Source organism: Mustela nivalis (genome assembly GCF_964662115.1).
Source record: "Mustela nivalis genome assembly, chromosome: 2".
Lineage (NCBI taxonomy): Eukaryota > Metazoa > Chordata > Mammalia > Carnivora > Mustelidae > Mustela > Mustela nivalis.
The window spans coordinates 182,405,818-182,430,441 of record NC_139021.1 but is presented as its reverse complement, the minus strand read 5'-3'; the positions used below and the strand labels follow the sequence as shown (position 1 = coordinate 182,430,441).

The following is a 24,624-nucleotide window of genomic DNA, read 5'->3' as shown; positions in this document are numbered from 1 at the left end:
GGGAGAGCAGGCCACACGAAGGGAGGCAGAGACTGGAAGCTGAGGAACGCTGAGGACTGTCAGAAGCTACCAACAGCAAGAAAGGCATGAAACAGAGTCTTTCTTTGAGCCTCTGGAAGCAACCCTATTATTTTGATTTCTGATTTCTGGCCCCCACAAGGGTGAGGGAATAAATCTCTGTCACTTTAACCAACAAGTATAGGGTAATAAGTCACGGCAACCCTAGAAATTGGGAGAAACTAGAAAAATTAGTTATGTGCTTAGCTCTTCAGAATAGCCTGGAAATGCTTTTCACTTCACGTTCCACCTCAACGCAGGAATGCCCAAGACCCTCCTGCGGCTCGTACCCCATGATACAAAGAGGGAGGCCGTCCGTGCACCGCTCGTGCCCACAGGGAGGTTCTGAGAGCTCACTTCTCCACCCCGGGAACGTGGGAAGACTGGTCTGCCGAAGCCCGAGGGGACTCCCTGGACCCAGGTGCCTGTGCAAACTCCCTCTGTATGACCGGGAGGAGGCGAGCCTAACTGGAAGCCTATGGGCAGGGAGGGGTCCCAGAGCAAAGTCGCGAATTCCAAGGTGGAGAATGTTCCACTCACTCGACTGCAAACTGAAGCTGAGCTTGGCCCTTGGCGTGACCGGAGGGGGCACCGGCTGTGGGGATGGTGACGACGGGGAGACTGAGAAACGTCGTTCGCTTCCAGTGACGCTGATCACCTGGCTCTTCGGTCTCTGGGGCCGCAGGGGGCTTATCTACGGCGGAGGAAAGAGCACAGTCAGGGTCTGCCATGGCTTTGTTTCCCCCCACGACTCACGGGTTGAAGTCCTCACCCTCAGCAGCTGTGACTGTGACCTTACCTGGAAACAGGTCCTCTGCAGATGCGGCCATTAGGGTGGGCCCCTAACCCAACAGGACTGGTGTCCTTATGAAAAGGGGGAATTTGGACACAGACACATGCACTCAGGGAGAACGCCAGGTGAGTGTGAAGGCAGCGATCAGGGTGATGCCTCCATGAGCCAAGGTATACCGGATATTGCTGGACCTGGGCGGGGCAGGGCGGCCTGGACAGGACGAATGTGCACGAGGACTGGTGACAGTCCTATCCCCCGAGGCACATTCTGATGACTCAGTACATCAAAGGATGCTTTCTCGGTGTGAAGCAAACTGCCCCGGAGCCCCCCCCCCCGCCCCCCGTGTCCTGCCGCAGGCTCTGAGTCTGAGCAGAAGGTCACAAGACTGGTGATGAGGCCAATCAAGCAGGAAACTGAGCCCAGCCCCCCGAGTGACAGAGGTATAGCTTCGAGGGCCAGTGTGGGGCAGAAAGCCAAGGCCACCCTGGCGGGCCCAGGGAGCGCTAGTCGGTGCTGGCTTTGCCCCTGGGAATGGGGCTGCTGCTTCCACTCCAGCAAACCTGCCTCTGATCTGCCCACCTGCTCTGTCCTGCGGCCCCTGGCTGGTCCCAGGCACGAGGAGGCTGGCCTAGGAAACTCCAGGTCCTACCCCCAGTGCTACAGACCTCGCTGACCCCTGTCTTCCAGAGGACAAGTCCCTCTGGAGAGAGAGAGGTAGCTGGGCTGGACCGAGCACAGTGAGTCTGCCCCCAGCCAGAGGTCGGGCTTCCTGTCCCCGGGGCCACCATGGCTGTGGTTATTCTGAGAGTCATGAGAGGCTGACAGGGGACCGGGTTCAGTGCGCTGACCCTCGGCCGTTTCTATGCACTTGCCGAGGACACGGCAGGCTTACTTTGGCTGAACTCACCCCATTTCTGCTAGTGTCCCTGCAAGCCAACAGGGCCAAAGAGGGAGGGACAGACCCTGTGTGGAATGGCCAAGTGCCTGGCCTGACCTTTGACCCCTTTTCACACAATTTAACTATGACCAGCTCTCCCATGAGGCTCAACTTCCCTCAGGCCCTTGGTCTTAGCAGCTTAAAAGGCAGCTTAACTGAAGAACCATGAGAGGACATGTGGCGTGTCCCGCCCCCGGTAAATATCCTGAGCTGCTGTTAACTCCCCCACCCAGTTCTGATGTTCTACACTTGAGATCTCTATCCTGAGCTCCAGAGATGGCAACCTCGGCTAGTGTCAGCAAGGTCACCGGCACCCCAGCTTTCCAGACTAGTGGACAGAGAACACTGGGGGGTTCACCAGGAACCATCTGGCTCTCCATCCGGCTGCCGGAGGCCCAGCGCCTGGGCATGAACACTGGCCTCTGGCCAGTCCCCTCCCCATGCTCTGACGCCCTCGGCCACACTCACACAGCAGTCCGAGCTGTGTCTGAAGGCCTCAGAAGGGCATTTGCCTTCTTGAAGGCCATGTTGTGGCACCCGAATCGGCCTTCTGCCCTCAGACAGCCAAGCAGCATGTGCCTGCCGGTCTGACTGGCACGCAGTCTAGAGAGCCTAGAACCAGCGGAGCCCCTTTGGGATGGGGATGATTGCTAAGGCAGAACCTTCCAGAGAAGCTCAGCTCCTCTCTGAGCCTCTGGGGCCCCACAGCATTGTGTGATACAAGGGGAGGGTCGAGGGAGACCTCAGCTTTGCAAAGTGACTGGTTGACAGAAAATTCAGTGAAATCCAATTGACAGCCTCATTGGCTAAATGTGGAGCAGAGGTAGGTCCCAGAAGCCACCGCGGAATGGGGACAAATTACTGTCTCGGGGGCGCCTGGGTGGCTCGGTGGGTTAAAGCCTCTGCCTTCGGCTCAGGTCATGATCTCAGGGTCCTGGGATTGAGCCCCGCATCGGGCTCTCTGCTCAGCAGGGAGTCTGCTTCCTCCTCTCTCTGACTACCTCTCTGCCTAACTGTGATCTCTGTCTGTCAAATAAATAAATAAAATCTTTAAAAAAAAAAAAATTACCGTCTCAGAAAGAATCACGGCCTCAGACTGCTGCACGGCAACATCGGTGGGTTTAAATTCCTTATCGAACATCTCCTGATGTTTGCTGTTCCTTTTCTCCTTCTTCTTGTCCTTCTTCTCCTTCTCTGGGTCGTCCTTGTCCAGCTTGTCCTGGGACCTACAGTGCATTTTCTTTGGCAGGAGAGGCTCCAGAGCAAACCTAGAAGAAACGGTTCCTTCAACCACTCAGGACTTCGGAGGAGGAGAACAGTAGCTTCTCACCTGCAGAGGAATGTGAGCGCGCTCCCCGGGACGCGAAGCGCTGACTGGGAACGTCGCTACAGGAAAGGAATGATTTATAAAGAGAGGCCAAGGGGGAATTAAGATACATATTAACCAGCTGTAACAGAGAGACTGTGCAACCCGACAAGATCGAACTGGAAAGAAACAGAGACAAAGTGGAAAGAAGCAGAACATGTACAGGAGGACCGGGGAGATGTGAAGTCTGAGGAGCAGACAGGACACAATGACATAAAGAGATGATCGCAGATGTCTGATGGGAGGAAGGCATTTGGGGTATGTTTCAAAAGGGGCGCCCTCGCTTACAGAGATTCATACTAAAATATCCCAACTGCAGTAAGAATAGGCAGATGCTAATGCAAAGAAATTTCTGGTATCTCGATTCTGACCAAGTTCCCACAGCCGGCTCAAGATTATAGGTACGTCAGCTGCTTCAATTTGAAAGCCCTTTGGATGACTCGGGGAGAAGCTAGCAGATTCCTGCTCACAGGTACATGAGAGGCCCTCAGTTTTTCAGCTGAGCACCAAGCTAGAAGACCTGGGGTTTGGCTCTGCCACCTACTGGGGAGTCTCGCCATGCCCTAAGCCCTGTGGGCTGGACGTCCCCAGTCTCAAGACAAAGAAAAGACACCACTGCCCTTGGGCCTACTAATGCCAACTGGCTGGTCTAAAACCATGTTAATGGTTCTACTGAGTAGGCGGGCCTTGGACTAGCTTCTAGGGCATGTGTCAAAGCTGACCACGCACACACTTCCACATGCAATTGTGGTTTGCTATTTTAACACAAGACTGGGGCAGCCAGGGATGAGGGGAGGTCCATCCTATTTCTGTCCTAGTAAGCCACCAGGAGAGAGAAGAAATGACAGTCTGAGGTTGAAGTTACAGCTTCTGCTGCAGGAAGGAGTTAGGAGAGAGGGTCAACATGGATAATGGTATGAAAATATCTCAGAAACTTCATAAACTTCCAGTTATACAATAAACAAGGCACAGGAAGGAGGAGCAGAACATATAGGATATAGTCAATAAAAACAGAATAATCCTCAAGATTTTATTCTAGGTTTCGTATAACTTGAGACAATTAACATGGTGGGGGATAAGATCAGTGGACATCTTTCATCTCGGGCGGAACAGCTGTAAACATCCTGATGGGTGCGCAAAGAGCCAAGAGAAAGGCAGGTTACGTTTAAAATTTTTCACATTATGAGAAGCACCTGTGGACAGGATGAACCTTTATTCTGCATGTAACCTGTGCCATTTGGGACCGAAGTCTCATTTTCTCCACATTAATTACACAGCTAAGGGTGGTAACCCTAGAACGAACAAAAATCTGGAGTCTAATAAAGATGCCTTCCAGTTCAAGGTTAAACAACGCCTCCTGGGAGAAGGAGGCGCGTATTCAGTTCACACGTGAGATGCACCACACCTCTATCTACAAGCGCTAGATCCATTTCCACCGTCACCCCTACGTTCCTGGAAATGTAAAAACCTTTTCATAACTAGCTTGGGGATTTTCTTGGGGAAAAGTTGAATTAAATTTCTTTAGCAATCTTGCTCTAAGTGACAAGCACACATGATTTAAATACTTCTAAATTGAGAATTTCCATATGGATTTGGCTTTGTAAGTAGCAGACACTGATAAAAATTACTATTCAGAAAAAAAAAGTGGGTTTAGTTTTCAATCCTCCGCTGGGCACACCGGTCATCGGCAAAAAAGGGCACATAGATTTGAGCTGTTCCTTGGGGCGCTCTGGAAGTGTGTGTCTGCGTGTGGCCAAGACCGGGAGCCTGCAGGTTTGGTAAGGCAGTGGACGGAAACCCAAATGGGGCTGTACACACACACCACTGTGCAAATTCACCAGTAAAATAATAAGCAGTTGTTCTCTGGGGTTTAAACGGCAGGACACATTTTTCCTTTTTATTTAATAAAAATAAACAACATGTTTGTTACTCAAAACCCCCCAAAAATTATTGATGTTTTTTAACACTCAAAGTTAATACAAGAGACACAGTGGGAGCTCAACCAAAATTAACTAGTCTATTAGCTTCTTGTTTCGCTCTGAGGTCACTTTGTGCTGTTGGGGGCTCAGCAGCAAAACCGGGGTCTCCAGAGAAGTCTTGGGGAAGGAAGGCAGCCTTGCCGGCCCTCGATGCTGACAGTGTGAGACAGTTCTGCGCTGCCCTGACACCAGGGAAATGAGCAGGAGAGGAAAAGTACAAGTACACAGCCAGCAAGGAATGTAGACACTCCTTCTAGAACTTCCAGAACAGAACTAAATCAACACTCACTGCAGTGTTTTAAAATCTGATGGAAACCTTACCCAAAGAGTATTTTCTCAAAAACTCACAAGACCCTGAAAGTCATCGTGGGCACGAGTTGCCACGTCTTGGAGGGTTTTCGTTTCAAAGATGGTTTCGATTTTAAGAAAAATCCTCCGCTGTGATCAGACAAACCCACAGTCCCGGAGGCTGCTCACGGGACCCTCTATGCCCCCTCCCTGCTGCTGGGAGGACTCACCCATCAGAGCCCGGCCTGGAAGGGGTGCTGTCCGACGACAGGGAAGACACGGAGGCCACCGACAGAGGCCGGGATGAAGAAGGCATTGTGAAGGATCGGACCATGGACCGGGGACGGCTGCCTCTTCTGTCATCCAGACTTGAGGGCTGACAGTGAGAGAGAGAGTGAGTGAGTGAGAGAGAGAGAGAGGCTTGTTTGATGCTCTTTGCCAAAAGACTTCTGGCCCCTGTGGTCAGACCCTTGGGACCAAGTGGTCTTAGCAACCGAGCTTCTAGACCAAAACCGTCCACACCTGGATGAGCAGTGCATACTCTCATCCAGAGTGAAAGATGAAAATGACGATTATTTCAGGGTTTTCTGAAATCTTACCTGATATTGTGAAAAATATAGTAACCTCCCTATTTTTCTAAAATTTTAAATGCACCTTTTTTTTAACCAACACTACAATCCATCAACCCGTCTGAGAGCCATCGTAGAATGTACTGACCAGAAAATGTACAGAGTCGCATCTGGAGGAAAGAAATCTGTGGAGTAGCATCTATATTAAAGAGACTGTTAGGACCCTTAGATGAACCCTGCGCCTCTCTGCACGTTGACAAACCACACAGATCACCGAGTCACGCGTCTGACTCTAGTACAAAGTAAGATACTCCTGCCGCTTATTTAAAGGCAGATTTGCTCCCCTGCCAGTACAGCGGGGCCGAGGAAGCCACGGCTGGGCCCACTCAAGCTCCTCCTCCCAGCCAGGCCGTGAACTAGAGATGCATTCTGGAGAAAAATGGCCTCTGGATGGAATTTTCCATCCTCTCTTTGAAGTAGGATTTCTATCACCCAAACACGACTCACTGCGCTATAGCTCATGTCACTATTTAATTACCTGGAAAACGCTAGCGTCCCTGTGCCCCAAGGCCAGCTGCTGCAGAGGCTCCTTCCTTTGACCTGAGGAAGGAGGGCCCTTCCTCTCTATGCGGCTTTGACCTCCCCACCGCCCTGCCCCACAGCTCCGAAGCCAGTTCCTCGGGCCGTCACTGGTAGAAGACGGGCTTAGGACCGCAGCTGATGATACACTGAACACAACTTCCGCATCTGAAAAGTGGGCCCGTTTCTTCAAGAGGTGTTTCGCATGTGAACTACAACTTGATCTGTTCGCTCTCTTGTTAGGAGTAGAAGGGTCACCACCACAAAAGAACAGTTTAAAGCAGGAGCTGGTAAACTCGTTCTGTGAATGGCCAGACGGGTTTTAGGCTCTCCACCCCCCGACCCCGCTCATCCATCAGAGCACGAAAGCAGCCAGAGACGACACAGAGAGGAGCGAGCAGGGCTGCGTTCGGATCAAACCTGAGCTACAAAAAGGGCAGCGGGCCCCGGTTTGCCAAGCCCCAGTGCAGAGCCACGTGTCGCTGGAGTCTGCCCGCGCAGAGGGGAGGTCTTGGGTTTGGCACCAGGGACGGCGCCATCGCACCCCTTCAAGGCGACGTCCATTGTCACTAACTGGCCTTGTGAGGAAACCAGAAAGGAAATGAAGTACAACTTAGTCCGAATCGGGGACACGTTTCTTGTACAAAATCTAGCAACTCAAGGTCCACAGGAGGCTCTTCTCAGGCTGAGACACATGACGAGTCATGGAGAAGGCCTGGTTCTCGGACACGTGGCTCCCCGCCACCACCCCTGCACCCCGGGACGGTCCGTGTCCCACTGCTCCCAACACGGTCAGGCCAGAGGCCTGCCTGCTGCTCTAGGCCCGGCTGACCGCCGCATCCCCCGGGGCCCCGCCTGGCCACCGCTCTTTTCTGCATCTCGGTGCGATTTGACCCTCTTCATGGTTTGACTGAGACCCGCGGGCAGCCTCTGCCTCTCGAAGCCCACACTGTCCCCTACGATTTCCTCCACAGCAGCAGCGTCTGAGGGCGGCTCACGGGGAGGGGGCGGAATCCGAGCAGCCGCCTGCCAACCCTGGGGGGCCGCCTTCCCGCCCCTCCCCTGCAACAGCCTTGGGTTTCATTTCCACGGAGCCCCCCTGGACTGGAGGCAGGGGTGGGGGGCGGCGGCAGGAGGGGAGCAGAAGGGCAGAAAGCCAGCGGAGTCAGGCTCAGGTGATTTCTGCGGCTGGGAGGATGCTGCCTCCACAGCCCGTGGTCTGTCGGCCACAGGGAGCCTCGCATTCAAGGAAATGCAGCTGAGCGTACAGAGAAGAAGCGTGACTGTCCGCCATCCGGGTGCCGTGAGCCCCGCTCCGGGCCTGATGGTTTCTGTCTTTCTGGTGAAATGCCGCTCCCAGCTATGTAGGTGCGCAGGGCAGAGGAGGGAGCCAGCCATGGACCAGGAGGGGGCGACGGCCAGGAAGAACCACCTCAGTCCAGGAAGAGCCTTGAACATCCTCCCTCTGACCACAAAGGGCTGGTGATGTCTCTGGAGAAGCAAACTGCAGTTCTGGCGGATCTATCTGTAGAACAAGGGGGGGTGGTGGCAGGAGCAGGGTTCTGGCCAAAAGGGACAGAAGCCGCTGTTGGGTCCCGCACTTCCAGGGCGCCCACTGGGCCATTTGTCTCACAATTCCGTCTTGACTGAGTAGAGCCTCTAAACATTGAAGAACTGGGACTTTTTCCCCCTTCTGAAGCAATCGGAGTTTCTCCCAGCCCTGACAGGTGTAGCCCCAGCGTCATGACAGGAGTCATCTGGTGGCCCCGTATCCCGGCACCAGGTCTGGCAGGGGTGGGGGTGGGGCAGTGACAACTAGGCTAGAATTTGAGCTCTGGGACCGACGATGTGACCTGGCACCACGCGTGGAAGGAACGAACCACTCTGGGCCGCGGCTTTCTCCAGAGCACGCAGGGGTGAATCCTCCCGCCTCGAGAGGACGGTGTGAGGGCGAGATGGGAGGAAGCAGCCGGAACCCCGGGGCCTTGGCACACTCCTCGGGTAGCTTGTCCCTGCTGTTGCCATTATCACGGCCTGAAGCAAACACTCATTTTGCTTTTTACAAGAAGCGAGCCCCACCCTGCCCAAAAGGCTCTGAGGTGTTTTGTGTCCTTTTCTTCCAACTGTGCCCAAATGCCCCCCCCCCTGGCCCCCACACCTGCCTACTGCCCAGAGACAGGGGCGGGTGGGCAGGGCTGAATTTCGTTGAGGCGACCAGTGTTTTACTGGGTAGGGTAAGAAGCAGGCACGTTGCTTTTCTGGAAGACACAGGCGCTGGTGCTGAATGCAGGAGGTGCTCATGGCCCTTTCCTCAGGGACCTCGGGGTCTGCACTCTTCACTCCCTATGCATCTGGAAAAGCTGGGCTGTGCGTGAGCTTTTGTCCAGGGAGCTGTGGCCCCCTAGAGCCCCAGCACAGGCAGGGAGAAGGCCAGCGGGGAGGGAGCCGGGCTATGGTGAAGCCGGCTATGGATTAAGAAGTCAGAGGGTGTCCAAGTCTTCTGTTTCTATCTATGGCTTTGGCTGGATCAGAAAAATTGACAAAATGGTTTATGTCTTTTCTATGGGGTTTTTATTTTTAAATCCATTTTTTTTTTTTAAAAACAGGATGGTACTACATTGCTTTTCCAAGTATTCTGAGATGCTTGCAAGTTTTCAGAGTAGATAAGACAGGAAAGGCTCATACCAGACTGCTTTTTATTTGCCGCATTTCTCAGAACCTGACAAGGGCATCTGTCTGTCTCTATCTGCTCGAGGGAAGCGGGCTCCCAGGACGGAGGACCCAGGAAGGCAGCTCCAACCAACAAAGCATCCAAGGGGAGGAAATACACCCTTAATTCTACTCCTCAATCCCAGTAAGCCTGACCAGCCCCTAGCTGGGCAGGGGTGCGGGGCTGTGCTGGCTGCCCCCACAGAGAGGCGGGCAGTTTGGGGGACATGACCAAGTCCCACAATGTGGAGGACACTGCTCACCTCCGGCCAAAGATGGCTGCATAGGAACAGGGGAAACCTGTCCATGAGGAGGGGGACACCCCAACACCCTGCCTCCTGGCCTGGCCTTCCGTCTCCCCTGGGCCCAGCAGCAAGCCCGCACAGACGTGACGCATCCCGGCAGAGAACAGAACAGGAAGGACATGTGGTGAGCCAGACAGGTGTCTGTCACTTTGAAATATAAATTACATGAGCGGTAAAAGGGAAGACTTTCACTTAGGAGGCAAACTCTGAGATCTCACAAGTGTTTGTTTCTTAGAAGACTTAAGAGCTGTGTTAGACTTGGGAAGAGATGCAGGATGAGGAGCTACGAAATTCTGGCCCCTCGACTCCGACCGCGATGAGTCACAAGCCCTGAGGCCATAAAGCCCTACTTAAGGGTTCTGGCCGGCATGAGGGCACCCAGTCCGAAGCCTGTTCAGCTCCTGCTGGGCTGGCTGCCCTGGGTCCCCATGCACTGAGTTTTCAGACCAGAGCCCGAAGGTTGCACTCTCTTGGCTTTGTCAGGTTCACACTCTGCTGGGGACACACGGGCGTGGGCGGGTAGGCTGCGCCAGCATGGAGTGGGCTCAGAGCCCAATAGCCCCGCTCTGGGGGCTTCTCAGCCTCTTACCAGCCTCCAACCACATGAGCAAGAAAAAGGAAACCTCTGCCGTGTCACTTGAGTGGTGGCTAGAAGCAAAGACTTGGAGTCAGACCAGCAGGCTTCAAACTCCATCAGTGGCCGCAGTGGCCACTGTTACTGTGTGACCGCATGCCCCCCTTCTCCCCATCTGTCAAATGACAATGACCGCGGTGCCTCATTCATAGTGTTAAGTGGATGAAGCCAGTTCGTACTTGTGAAGCACATGGAAAGGTCCCTGGCACATGGTGAGTCTGAACGAGTGTCTGCTGAGTGAGCCACGTGTGTGGGGAAAAGAAGTGAGTTCAACAGGAAGAGCAACAGAGAGCTGCTGGCAGACGGATGGAATTGGGCCGAAAAAGAACCCAAAATGGTGCCCTACATTGGACACCTGGTCCTTTCGGAAGGAGAGAAGAGTGCCGTGCGATGTGAGCAGCGGAGTGCCTTCGACAGCACGCCTTTCGTTGGCAGGGAGGTGGAGACCACGTGCGCCCTCACCCCCTTCATGCCAAGGGCTGGGCTTCTAGATCGGAAGCCTTGCTGCCTCTTTGTGTCACACTGTTGCTTCCCTCTGAATATCACGGAAAGCAGGCCTTGCACCATCTGCTGTGCCGGACATCTCCAGAGTCCAGGGATGGCCAAGTTCGGACCCACCAAGGCCCCCAGAGACCACTGTGTGGCGTTCTGGTTTCCGGGGCTCGGCCTCGCCCCCAGGTGGCTTTGACGCGTGGCTCGCAACAGCATCTCAAGCCTGCCACAGGCTCTCACTGCCGGCCAGTCTGCATCACTGCCTATCACAAGCCACTCTAATCATGAGCTTGAACCCAGCTGCAAACTTGAAACTTCTACAAACTCCTAGCAAAAGCCCAGTTCTGCCCTTCATCCAGAGCAAAGCTTCCTGCCCCACACTGCCATTCCAGGCTCTTGGAGGCTGGGCACCTTTCCAGCTTCTCCTGTGAATTCTCTTCCATCCAAGGCACGGCTATGTCTGCACGGTGTCGGGCCTGCCATTCGATTTCCAGTCTCCAGGCCTTTCTCCTCACCTCCTCCCCTGACTGTGTCCAGCTTACCTTTCTTGGCTCAGACCCGTAACCACACCTTTAAGACTTAAAGTCTTTGATGACAATTTCAGTAATCCCAGCAACTCTCTCCAACGACTTTGACTTTGGACTGGACAAAGGCCCCAGCTCTGCCTCAGGACATGAGTACTGTTGCATGTGTGTTCCCTACCCCTCTGTGTGTGGGGTATGGCTGTAGGAGTGGCCTCCACGACCAGCCAAAGTTGAGGCCCATGGGCCTCTGGGCAGTTTTGCTGTGGCCCCACCACACTGAGGACAGACTGTGTCCGAGGCAGGCGAGCAGGGCGCTTGGTGATCAGGAACACTCATGAAGGCTTACTCACCCTGACATTTCCAGTTATTGAAAGGAGGTTGCTGGCTTACTGGCAGACAGACTTCCGAGGGGGCCGAGGTCCTTCGAATCCTACTTCCCCAGCAGGCATCACGTATACCTCTTACTCACCCTGCCTGTGAGCCCGACACAGTTGGACAATGTGACGCAAAGACGCCCACCTGCCCTTCTGCAGGGCTCCCCACTTACCATGGTGCGGACGCCATATTGCTTTTCCACTTTCTCCTTCAGCTGTTTGAAACAGGCTTCCATTCTCTCATGAAATGGCCTCAGTGCTTCAGTGACTTTGTCTCCATGAATCCTGATCCCTTCAGCCAAAAACGGAATCTGAAAAACGTAGCAGTCAACACTCCTTATTTCCTGGTTAATGGCCTAGAGAGAGGCGTGCACACCAGGCAGAAAGTGGCGCTGTGTGCAAAATGCAACTGTTTTGTTTCCAAATCAAACCGTGAATCAAAGTCATCAGCAGGCACATTACCCCCAAAGACCAAAATGCTCAAATTAAAATCCTTTGTGTTTTAAATTGGACACGTTCAGCGCAGTGCTGGGCACACAATGGCCACTCGGTGACTATGCCTGACTCCCATTGGCCGACCAACCCCAGAATAAACTCATCTGTGCCTTCCACGTGAATCTGGAAAGAACTGCAGTTTGAATCTGTTTAGCTGTAACTTGGTCTATTAGCAAAGGGTCATGGCACAGCGCAAAGATTTTTTTAGTTCAGAATATCACCTTTGTAGGCAATTGAGAACCCTATTCTAAAACTTAAAAAAAATCTAATTATATGTGATCTATAGTCCTGAAGGATCTTCTTATTTGGAAAGGAAAACCAAATCTATTCTTCCTTAAAACTAAAAATAATCGCTTCCCTGCCAACACTGCTGTCACAAATATCTGTGCCAACACTTCACTCCCAAGCGCAGAGATGTAGCTGACCTTTAAAAGCGTCGCAGGGAGACATTTTCATTCCCCAGCCCCGGAGGCCCTCTAGAATCACTGCTGTTGGGGGGTGGGGAGGGCTCTCAGGAGGGCTTCTCTCCCCAGGCTCTGCTTTCCCCCAATGCGTGGACCAGGAGTTAGACATTCCTCAATGCAATCAAGCTAAGAGGCTTCCTCTTAATAATTTATAATTAAATCAACATCCTGATTAAAAACAGATTTCCCTAATATGACAGAACACCTACCTAAATAAGCAGATTTATTAGGAAGCAGGATAATAGTACACAATTGAATTTCATGTGAACAAATCTGAGAACTCTTATCAAGATGAATCAATGCATAAAATGTATTTGGTTGCCGTGTGGAGCAGGTGCTATTTATTGCCTGTTGTGGTCTCCGGGGAAAGACAGAAGAAGTCAGAGCCCCCATGTCACAGCCCGCCCGGCAGCCCACCCAGCCTGCCCTGGGGCTGCACGGGCTCAAAGCTTGTTTCGCTGACAGTCGGGCCTCCCCACCAGGGTTCGGGCCAGGCGTCCCCTTCTGGCCGGTGACCGCCAAGAGCACGGTGGGCGTACAGGTGAGCTTTCACGATGGAGAAGACGTTCTGACATTCCACGTGAATTACTCCTACAGATGGCAGCTTCCCCGGAGCTCGCCGCAGTGTGGTCAGGTTCCACACTAGAAAATGCTCACAGTAATCCTTATGCTTCCCGAGTTCCGCCTCGGGGCATGGCACAGGCAGGCGGGAGACAACTTTTGGTGGGATGGCAGATGTGTTGGATCTCTCTGGGTGCGGAGTCGAGGATGGGGGTGCTGTCTCAAGGTGAAAGCCCAGCCACTTGAGTTCCTACAAGCATTTTTGTGTAGAATCAACCAAATACGTAAAATGCAGTCTAAATGTCTCTGCATTTTGTTGTTGTTTTCTTGTTGGTTTGATTAAAAGCCTTAATGGGCCAGGCGCGCTGACCTACCAGAAGCTACCGGCTGGACTAAAGTGAAGACCGTTTGGTTTCGGTCCCTGGGGCTGTGTGAGCGGCAGCCTGGCAGGCAACATCTAGAGGGAACGAGCACTGACCACTTCCGCAGGTCCCTGACGCTGTCAGATACAACCTTCTTCTGGCCTCTGTTCTGTGTCCGACTGGGGCTAAGCCCCGGCTCTGCGTAAAAACATGCTCTGCGCAAATACTCTAACATACTGGGTGCTTAACATACAAACATGGGGCATGGAATGAGGCCTGAAGCGATCTCCGGGGACCCTGTAATTTGGTGGGTTCCAAGCTGGATGAGCATCAGCATCTCCTGGGCTGGTTCCCGAACCCCACCTCTGGAGTCCTGGTTTGCTCTGGAGTAGATCCCAGGAATCTCCATTTCTTAAAAGTCTCCCAGAGCCCAGAGTGGGGAGAGGAGAAAAGACATCCCCAAAGTAACACCTTGGGTTGTTCAAAATGAGCACACAGCCTGCTCTCCTGAGACGCCCTTCTGAACAGCAGTGCTGCATGTGAAGTCTGCCCCTGTGTGTCCCCTGCACTCACTCACAGCCCACCAGCGCACGGCACATCAGGGAGCAGAGCTCAGTGCTCCAAGAGCACCACCCCTGCAGGGCAATGGCTGAGCCCCTTATCAGTTGGGGATGCGGCGTGAGTCCGGTCTTTTGTCTTTGTCGTCTCGAAAGAGATGTAGGTGCACAACACAGCGGTGGTGTATGGTCTGTATGGACTCATCTTCGGGCCTTGGCAGGGATGCTCAGTAAAACGGCTGCATCTGGGGAAGGGCAGAGCTGTGCCTTTGAGGAAGGGGCTGGAGCCCACTCTGACCTGGCATCAGCTGTAAACATAGAGGAAGGCCCCACACGCCTGCAGCCACTGGCTCCCAGCTGGGAGAAGCGGGTCAGCATCGTCCTGGTTTAGGGATGTCAAGAGCAGAGCCAAGAGCTGCCTGGGATTTAACAACCTGCCTTCACAACCAGTTTCAGTACCAAGATGTGCTTATTGCTTATCAGTGATGGAAACTCTGCCAGTGAGTCTTTGGGATTCCCCAGAGAAAGACTCACTCTGCCCTGATGGAGCTTCCAGAAAAAAACCAAACCAAACAAACTCACAAACGAAAACATTAAGACAGCATCCTGATAACCCCAAACTTCTTATTTTTAATGACTGCATGACTCAATCAGTGATACTAAAATATGGGTTTCCAAACATTTGCAAATGAAAGCGAAATCACAGGTAATGTTTTGAATATGCATTTTCCATCACCCTTTGATTTAATGAAGTTGCTAGAAAATGAATTCTTTTTTTCAGCTTTCCTGTGAGCTGCTTTAAAATTCATCCTTTAATATAGTTATTAGGGGTGATGACATAGTGCTGACATAAAGTTCTCTCTGGGGAACAAATTATTTTCCTCTGTAGGACTTGAAACTCTTAAAATCCAATTTGCTGTAAAAGCTTACAAGAAAAAAAAAAAATCAATACAACTTTTGCAGACCAAACTAGTTTTTGTGTGGCAATGATGTTATAGCCTTCAATGCAGTTTGAATTTTGTACCTTTTGGTTTCTACATCTAAAATGGAATCACTCGGACTTTTAAACTCTCTTTTTGGAAACAGAGGGAGACCGTCCACATGAGGCTTATATTCCACGCAGAGAACCGTCCTTGGCCGGTCAGGTCGCCGGAGCCAGCCCCACCCCTGGGTTCGTTATCACAGGGTAATTCTACTGCAAACAAATGTCTAGTGATTTGTGGCCAAGTCACACCCATGAGGACAGCCATTGTGAAAAACAAAACAAAAAGAAACTAGAAACTGACAAGTGCTGACAAGGGGGTGAGAGGAACGTGGCTCCTCGAAAGATTGACAAGTAGAATCATGGTTTGATCCAGAAATGCCACTTCTGGGAATACACCCCAAAGAACAGAAAGCAGGAAAATGAACAGACTCGTGTGTGGCCATGTTCACGGCCAAACAGCAGAAGGAGCCCGAGTGTCCACAGGCGGATGAACGGAAGAACCGAATGTGGCCTGTCCACGCAAGGGAGTGTTATTCAGCCCCACAAGGACGGAGATTCTGACTCAGGCTACAACACGGATGAACCCCGAAGACTGTACTCAGTGAAACAAGCCAGTCCCCAGAGCCGTATGACTTTACCGTAAGAGTCCGCAAACGTGAAGCACCTGGAACCATCAAGTTCATGGAGACAGACAGAGGAAGAGTGGTTTGCAGGGGCGGAGAATGGAGAATCAGTGCAGAGGGTTTTGGCGAGGTGGGAAAGTTCAGGAGACGGACAGAGGGGATGGTCGCACAACAGTGTGAATGTGCTTAATGTCGCCCGACTGTACTGCAAACTGGTCAAGGTGTTACCTTGTATGTTCTGTTTATTACCGTGACGTCGTCCTAACAGCAGGCCCCTCTAAGGTGAGACTCAGCGACCTCAGGAGCACGAGCACAGAAGCACCATTATATGCAGAATTACAGCTGGGAAAACACGATGTGGACGCCCCCAGCCCCGGCTACCACCAGGGAGAACGTGAGCGGCGGGCGCTCTACAGTGGCCCGCTGTCACCTCCCACATGGGCAGCACCGGCCCGAGTGCCCTTCCCGGGACAGGCAGGAGCCAAGCTCTCGAACACATCACAGCTCTCAGCTTCCCTCTGAAGTTCTGTCCATACCAGACAGAGTCTTCCAGTAGAGACAGACCAGGCTCACTGGTAAGTGAGGATGCTCTGTGTGTTCAACCTCATGATGTAGCCTAGGAGTCTAGTTAATATATCTGGGGGTGGGTTATCTGGGGACACATGTGGCTCCGCGCACTGTGGCGCATGTCCCAGGCCTCTGTGCTGGCTGGCGTGTGTGCTGAGGCGGCCCAGGAGGACGTGGGTCTGGCCTCTGCGCTCCAGCCCTGCAGGGCGGCCGCCCCACACTTACCTGCCATGCGATGAGGTCCTTGAGCTTCTCGATCTTCTCATGGGCCTCTGGGTGCTCCTGCAGGTACCGCTCTGTGAAGAAGGCCTGGTGGGGACAGGAAGGGCCACTCGGTACACCGCTTCCCGGTCCCAACTCTGCACCCTGGCTGTGCACCAGAGCCGGGGAGAGAGCCAGGCCCACCCTGTGTGTGTCAAACAGACGCACCGCCGGGGACGGACCCTCCCCAGCACTCCGGGCTAAACGTCTGCTTGGGCCCAACACCACAGATGTTGAGACATTGAACGGGCAGCCAGGAGGGGCATTTCGGGTGGCATCTCTGTCCTCGGAACCCAAGCTGACCTGGATGCTCAGCCGGCTGGGAGGCAGCTCCCCAGCGCCCTGACTCCTGCCCTGCCCCCCACCCCGGGCTGGTCCTCCACCTCCGGCTGCTTACAACCAAGAGCCGTCTCTAGGTCCAGGGCAATGACTCCTCGCGGCCTGCTCTCTGCCTCAGTTCTTACTCTGTCTGGACAAGGGCTCAGCAAACTTTTCTGAGAAGGGCCTCAATGCCGCCCCTTTCCATCAGGAAAACAGTCACAGACACTAAGTAGTGAATGGCCGCGGCCAAGTCCGAACTTGATGTCAAACACAGAGAGCAGACTGTAGTGCCGACCGCTGGTCTAGACCACACTCCACATCCTTCAACTTCTGCCCATTCCCACTGAGAGGCTTTCCAGGGAGCCCAGCCGGCCTTCTGCCGTGTACCCGCCATGCCTACCTATCCCACACATTCTAAGCCTTTCGTCTCTCACTAAAACCGTGTCTCTTGGCCTTTCGTGATCCTAGGACTCTTGAGAGCCCCCCGAGGGCAGCCCCGCAGAGCTCCGTCAGCCCAGCCTGGGAGGACAACACCCAGGGGAGTCATGCCCGGGGTCGGGCCTTGACCTTCCGCAGCCAGCAGGGGTCACCTCTAGGGGGTCCCCAGCCTTGGCTCAGTCACGGCTGAGATTGGCCAGAGAGACCAGCACAGCTTCTGGGCTGGGAGGTATATTTCTGGAGACATCTGTCCCGGGACAGGGCTGGACTTCACGCATGTCACATGCCTTCTCATAATTCGCGAAGCCTCCCATGACGGCAGGGTCCACGATGCCATTCAGGAGCATGGAGAGGGGGTTGATCGGGAGGCTGGGGTCATCGAGGTGCTGCTGCACCATGCTGTTCATCTTGTCATTGGTCAGCTGCATGGTCTCGATGGCGTTCTCCAGGGGGCTGATCTCCACCTGCGGGGAAGGAAGAGGATGGGACCCCAGGCCGGCTGCTGCGTCCACCCCGCCAGGGTCTCCTGCTGTGTCTCTGGCCCGTGAGGTCCTGCCAGAGGACGAGCACTCCCAAGGGGGGCCAGGCTGCCTATTCCTCCATCACACCTTTCTTCCCGGGGTGGGGGCGGTTTTGGGGTTGTCTGTTATCACCCAACAAGAGCAGCTGGGTATCTCTGCATCACTGTGCATTGCCAGTAGGCAGGGGCCTCGCACACAAATTCCGAAACGATAATACAAGGCGGGCTGGCTCTGAGGGTGTGTGTGTGTGTGTGTGTGTGTGTTGTGTGCCTGTACACACGTGCACATGTGTAAGTATGTGCGCATACACATGTGGTCTGCTTCTTTTAAAATGGGTAAGATTTTGGGCACCTGGGAGGCTCAGTCGGTGAACCATCTGCCTTCGGTTCGGGTGAGGATCCCAGGGCGCTGGGATCGAGTCCCGCATCAGGCTCCCTTGCTCGGTGGGGAGTCTGCTTCTCCCTCCCTCGGCCATTCCCCTCACCTCCACCCTGCTTGTGTTTGCTAGCTCCGTCAAATAAATAAAATCTTACAAAAAGAAGGGTAAGATTTTAAGGAATTCTGAGCCATCTGTCACTGTCCCTGAGGCAGGAGGCCTTGGCACTTTGTAATCCTCTGGTACCTGTTTGGTCAGGGAAGGGGGTTGGGCCCTGCCCTGATCTCCAGAGTAGACCATGTACTCTCTTAGGAAGGAAGAGCTCCGCTGCCCCAGGGGGAGCACGTCACCATTTCCAATGGTACCTCACAGGCCTCATCAGAACACCGGCCACCGGTCAGCGGGACACTTCGTGCAGGAGGCAGGGGACCACTGTCCATCCTGCAACTGCCCTCCTGTGTCTGGGGGCCCAACAGCTCCCTGCAAGGCCCAGCAGAGCATGTCTCTCTGGCTCAGCCCTAAGGTGCCACGAAAACATGGCTGGATTTAAAACAACAGCAGTCCCTGCCCCCCAGGCCTCCTCTAAGAGATGCTCAGCTGGCCACAAAGCCACATCCAGGGGTCACCTCAACACAGGAGCATTTTGGTCCTCCTGAAGGAGGTAGGAGGCATCCCTACCCGTGCCTGGAAGCCCAGGGTATCTGTAGCAAGGGACAAAGAGAGCACGGGGAACAGGGACCTGAGAACAGACAGCTCTGCTCACGGCAGGTCCCACATTGCAGAGCGACACTTGGAAGTCACAGAGGAGGAAAACACCCACTGCACTTGTCCCGTGCAGCCTGGGAGCTGAGGGACAGGCCGTCCCGTACAGAAAGGTGGCTTCCGGTCGGCCCCGCGTCCTCACTGCGTGTAGTCCAAGCAGGACTGTGGCTCCCAGGTGGGCCCACGTGGGCCCTGGCGGGCTCAGAGCCTGGAACGCAGCATCCCAGGCACAGGCCTTCGCCAATCGCACACCCCAGGGCAGGACTCCGTTCTGACTGACCCTGACCCTAACCCTGACCCCGTTTGCCTCAAGCAAGAATAGTTTCCTCTATTCATTCAGCGGGACGGCTGGCGCCACCCCCTGGACATCCCCAGCGGATTGTCCTGGGGGCATGCACAAGGCAAGGGCGGTGGGATGGGTATCAAGAGCAGCTCTTCGTTATGTGCTCTGGGATTACTCAGCTTCCGGCCTCTTAGTTTGTTAAAAATGGCAAACAGCGCAGGTGGCAGAACCACATCTTTACAGAAGTCAGGACTCACCCTCTCCACCTTGAGCTCTTAAGCTCCTTCCTCTCGAAATCTGGCTGGCTCACAAAATCCCGGATTACTGAGGGCTTTGGGAAGAGGCTCATTAGGAAGCTTAGTGCCTATTTACGCCAAGTGTCCCCTACTCCGCCCTCTCACGTGCTACATCACCAGCTCTAAATGGTGCCAGCAAAAACTTGCCACCGCCACATACCTTCTGAGCCCTCCAGGCATCTGGGCTGCCTGGGTGTTGGGGGGGGGGCACAGAGTGGGCACTCCCTGAGCACAAAATCCAAGTGCCCAGGGCAGGGACAGGTAGAGAGACCCAGGGCTTCAGAGAAGCAGGAGGGGGCACCTGGGATGGGGGGGGGGCGGATGTGGCCTTGAGCTCAGATGGGCATGGATGACAGAAAAAGAGAGGAAACAGAAACAGGGCTGGGAAGAGAGGTTCCAGCCAGGTTGAACTGAGCAGGGAGTTTTGAGGAGACTCACTATAAACTCCAGGGGGGGCCACCAGCCCTCTGGATAAGATCCTGCTGGCTGAACACAAAAGGCATTGAGATACGTGAATTCAAATACATATTTCAATCAGATCTCTTTATCCCACTCTCTGATACTTCTGTGTATTCAGTAAGAATCTGCCGCCCAACTCTGGTTCACGGAGATGGAACTGTCCCAGGGCTCACCACTGAGGCAAAGCAAAGTTTAGCTAATGAGATGCGAGTCATTATTTCTTTAAAAAAGTGCCAGTGAGGGGTATATTCTCAAGTTATTTTTACTTGAAATAAGCAATTGCTATTAATCAAGTCGTTTGTCATGTAAATGGCAATAAAACCATCAGGAAGAAAGATCTTAAAAAGTGTATGTAAATTGGAACTTGTCTTAAACTTTTCATTTAGTTAACAGAAAGAGCTGTCAAAACAGCACAGCAATGACTAGATTTAAATATTTTGTAAGAAGAAAGAAAATCTTAATGCTGGTTTTCTCGTCAGCTAGCACTGGTCGTGATTACACAGCATTTCTACAACAATGTTTGTGGACCTGCACAGTCGATGGCCCGGGGAACGTGCAGGGTGACGACGGGCTCAGCCTCATCTGGCCTGGGGTCTCCATGTGCCCACCGCACCCTGTAACAGAGGGCAACGCACAATCCCTCCTGGGAGGGGGGGTATCCTTACCATGAAGACAGATTTGACCTCAAACCACCTTAAAATTCCAGGTAACTTGTACGCCGTGGTGTATATGGTTCTCTCGATCCACATGTTCTGCAAAGGAAACACACACGGTACTGGTCAGAAGGACCTCAGCAGGTGGACAGTGTTGGCCCTCATGGGGACTGACCACTCTTTGTGAGGCATGTCCTCCCAAGGGACGGGTCTCCCTGCAAGGAATCGCACGTGGCCCTTTTGCGTGCCTTTTCGCCTGTGAGTCGGACAGTCACACGAGGCACAGCAATGTCCCCTGCTTTGGCTGGCCGGTGGCGCCGGCCTCCCTGGCATTTGGCAAGAAACCCCAGCTGGAGAGCCAGGGAGGACTCTGTACGCCAGAACAAGGGACGTTCCCTCTGAGCAAAGGAATTTTTTGAAGAGGCTCCCATGTTGGCCTGACTTCGGGTTCAACAGAAACCCACAGGAAGGGTGCTAAGGAAATCCGGGTTTCATGTAAGTGACCGCTCACGCCAGATACCGACCAGTCAGTACGCTGGGCTTCAGTGGGTTTCCTGCACAACTGATCTCTATTCACATCAGAAAATAAAGATGTGGACAAATCACCCACCCCCTGGAGACGGTAACTTAAACCTTTCAGTAACTGTTGTTCAAGACTTCTGACTAAGCACTAGAAAGGCACGTAGATGCGTATTTTCCATAAGATACCATTTTATAATCCAGAGTCTTCATAGAACAGTACATTATGTGTGGCAGGAAACTGCTGCAAGCCAACGAGCATCACCCCCCTGTGCCTCTTCCAGGCTGCAGAAACCCGCAGTGAGCTAACCAGCGGGAACCTTTCGCCCACCTGGGAGCCCATGGTCTGCTTCCGGCCACCCTCTCCCTGTCCTGGGTCATAACTGGGCCATGCAGGTGTGTTGGGAGGGGTCCAGCCACAGTGGGCTGACATCAGCCAGTCCAGGGGGCTGCACTGGATCTTAGAGAAGCATCGTTCCCCCACCTGTGAGGCTCTAGAGGGGAGAAGGAAGGGGACCTAGGAGAAGGCTCCCCTGGGCGCTTGCCCGAGGCAACAGCAGTGTGACATTTCAGAGCACCTGCAGGGTCTCCCCAGAGGCTGACACAGCCCAGCTGGGGCCCTGGGCTCCACCAAGGGCTTTCTGGACAACTGGCATGGGCTAACCCAGAGCTCTCTGTCTCCCACCTCCTCGGCCACTCTTGGGGCCCAGGGTTTCATCCCCTGCTGCGCAGCCACGGAGAGCGCTCAGCCTGGCAGGGGGCCTGCCCAGCGTCCCGCCCGCAGAGCCAGGCCTCCCGCAACAGGGCCGAGCCCCGCTTCTCACTGCTGCAAAAAGCCCCACGCTTATCTGGAAGCTTTAGGCTTTGTCAGGCGTGTGAAGGACTAAATCCCGTGGCTTCAGAAAGCCTCATCCAAGTGCGAGGGCCTAATAGGGCCATTAGGGGATTTCAGGGCCATTTGGAAGAAGCACGAGGCTTAGTGAAACCCCAGATGTCAGGGGTCTCGGTTATTCTTGGCTCTCCCCCAACTGGCTGCACCCCGTCAGCAATTTGCCTGACCTCCGTGCGTCTCTTTCTCTACGGTATGACCGTATACAGCGCAGCCGCTGGAGGCGAGACGTGTGGGGGAAATTCAGGAACTGCCTGTAAGTCCCACAGTCCAGAGATGTACATAAACGGTCATGTTGTGGCCACAAGGGCCCCACCAGAGATTGCTCAGAAAGCTGCCCCCTTGGGGCTGATGTCTTGTCCCCTCCCTCACTATTAGTGACAACAGCGCAGTGACCAGTTACTGAGTGCAGGATCCTGGGACGCTGGCATCAACCAAGAAATTGGGTCTTCGTTTTGAGATCAGCAGTGTGGGAAGCGGGAATGACTGGGGTTCTCGGAATACGAGCTCGTCGTAGACACCAGGCCACGGCTCGGGCAGGAAGGGCCTGTGACTGGAGCTTCTCAGGCCTCACCCTGAGGATGGGAAGACTGCAGGAAAGGGAGGGCTTTAGGGGGAGGCTGGATAGAAGCATCGCGGCTGGCAGTGCCCCAAACTTCACTCTGGGTCAGGTCACCTTTGACCTTCTGCGCCCCTAGACACCTCCGAATGACAGGCAAGGGGACGCAGTCCCCAGCAGAGCTGCTGGCCCTCCTTGGAAGTCCCTGCAGCGAATGGGTCATGGAAATAAGGGCCCACCTAGCGATTCCCGAGGAGGAATCGCAGGCCAGAAGGAGGGGAAATGTTGACGTGTTAAAGAACTCCGCTTTATTGCAAAGAATATTCTTTGCAAATGGAAACCATTAAACCAAGTGTATGCGTATTTTTTTAAAAGCTGCAAAAATTTCTGTTACTATTTCTATGACTAATGCAGGGGACAAGATGTGATGACCTTTTTGGTTGGTTGGCACAGCTGGGGAGGTACTACGTTATCTAATGGGCAGAGGGACAGGGAAACCGCTCGATGTCTTCTGAGGCACAGGGTGGCTCCGTCACAGAGAATGACTGGGCCCACGACTCTGTGGCACCCAGGAGCCCCTGGGCCTCAAGACTCAGGAAAACTCAGGTGCTGAATAGGAGTGTCTGTCCGGGTCTCTGCTCCGCTCACCTCCAACTGCTTGCCATCAGCAAAAGCCAGAGTGCTCAGGCCCCTTTGCCTATTCGTATTAGAGATACCAGCAGGGTGCTCGGGGGGTCCAGGGCCCAGAGGGAGACAACTCAGAGAAGCCGAGGAGGGAAGCGAGGATGCAGGAGCATAAGCAGCAGACTCCAAGCACTCGTCCCCTCTGCTAGCAATGTACGTAAGGCCTTAACGACATCGTCCGTGAGACGGTCATCCTTTCGCTACAGTTGAAGGGCTTAGGATTTGGAATTCGGATTTCTGCACACAAAGCACAAAGGCATCTAATACTGCCCTGTGGTGGCCTCTGAGGCCATTTTCCACAGGCAGGGGCGGTGGTGGTGGAGGGAGCCCTTTAGGGGTTTTTTGGTTGTTTTCTTTACCGCGAATTCATTGTCTGGGTTTTTCTCTCCCTTGCGTATCGGCCGAGAATATTCAAACCGCTGGACTTCATTCACCCTGTAAAAACTGTACAGAGACAGATAAAGTGTTAGACATTTAATAACCCCCAAAGCAGCCGATATGCTTTTAAGACGTGGGGTCTGGCCTCCTTATAGGTCCCTGCATCCCTGAGAGCGTCCCCAACCCTGACCCTGAGCAGTCGCTGTGGCTTTCTCTCCCCGCCAGCCTCGGAAGAGAGATGTTGGCAGGTGGAAAAATTGCCTTGAGTTTTTGCCTCTTCCCTGTCCCTGCAAACCCTCAGGGGAGAGGAGATGCTGAGTAGGAGGGAGGCGGGCACACACGGAGAAAAGGTGAAGCGAAGCAGAGCGGAAACGGGCCTGGGTCCCCCACGCCTGTGTTTCCTCCTTCAAAATCCCATTTACTCTATTAGTTTAACTGAGTGATTCAATGATTAAATAAGTTATTAAAATAATTTAATAATTTTTATTAATTTTTTAAAAAATTATGTTTCTATTTTTTTTTACTGTAAAGAATCCAGCTTTACTTATAATACTTTTCCTAAGAATTATTTTTCATTCTATAACACTTCCCATGGATTAAATGAGCTACTAACTGATACATTTATTTTTTTAATTTTTTTAAATTTCTTTCCAGTGTACCAGAATTCATTGTTTATGCATCACACCCAGTGTTCCATGTAATCTGTGCCCTCCATAATACCCACCACCAGGCTCCCCGATCCCCCCACCCCCCTCCCCTCCAAAACCCTCAGATTGTTTCTCAGAGTCCACAGTCTCTCATGGTTCATCTCCCCCTCCAGTTTCCCCCAACTCCCTTCTCCTCTGCATCTCTCCATGTCCTCTGTGTTATTTCTTATGCTCCACAAACATGTTTCTTATTTTTAAAAAGACCTTATATACCTTCGTTTCAGCTCTACCAAAGGTAGAGTCTGCAACCAAAAGGACAGCACGCATGACAAGTGTGTCCTTTCTTTCCCTGGGGAAG

The 24,624-nt window shown here is 53.4% G+C and overlaps 1 protein-coding gene across 4 annotated transcripts in view; it reads right to left on the bottom strand.

Moving 5' to 3' along the window:
- Positions 1-24,624, bottom strand: part of DOCK1 (dedicator of cytokinesis 1) — a 489,630-nt gene that overhangs the window by 6,173 nt on the left and 458,833 nt on the right. For all 4 annotated transcript variants that reach the window (XM_082721511.1, XM_082721510.1, XM_082721512.1 and 1 more), the window contains 8 exons: positions 23,601-23,685; positions 20,603-20,689; positions 17,528-17,704; positions 16,446-16,529; positions 11,780-11,917; positions 5,651-5,796; positions 2,857-3,055; positions 598-751 (listed from right to left, as the gene is read on the bottom strand). In XM_082721511.1, coding sequence (XP_082577637.1) covers positions 598-751; positions 2,857-3,055; positions 5,651-5,796; positions 11,780-11,917; positions 16,446-16,529; positions 17,528-17,704; positions 20,603-20,689; positions 23,601-23,685 — 1,070 coding nt within the window. The remainder of the gene's footprint in view (positions 1-597; positions 752-2,856; positions 3,056-5,650; positions 5,797-11,779; positions 11,918-16,445; positions 16,530-17,527; positions 17,705-20,602; positions 20,690-23,600; positions 23,686-24,624) is intronic.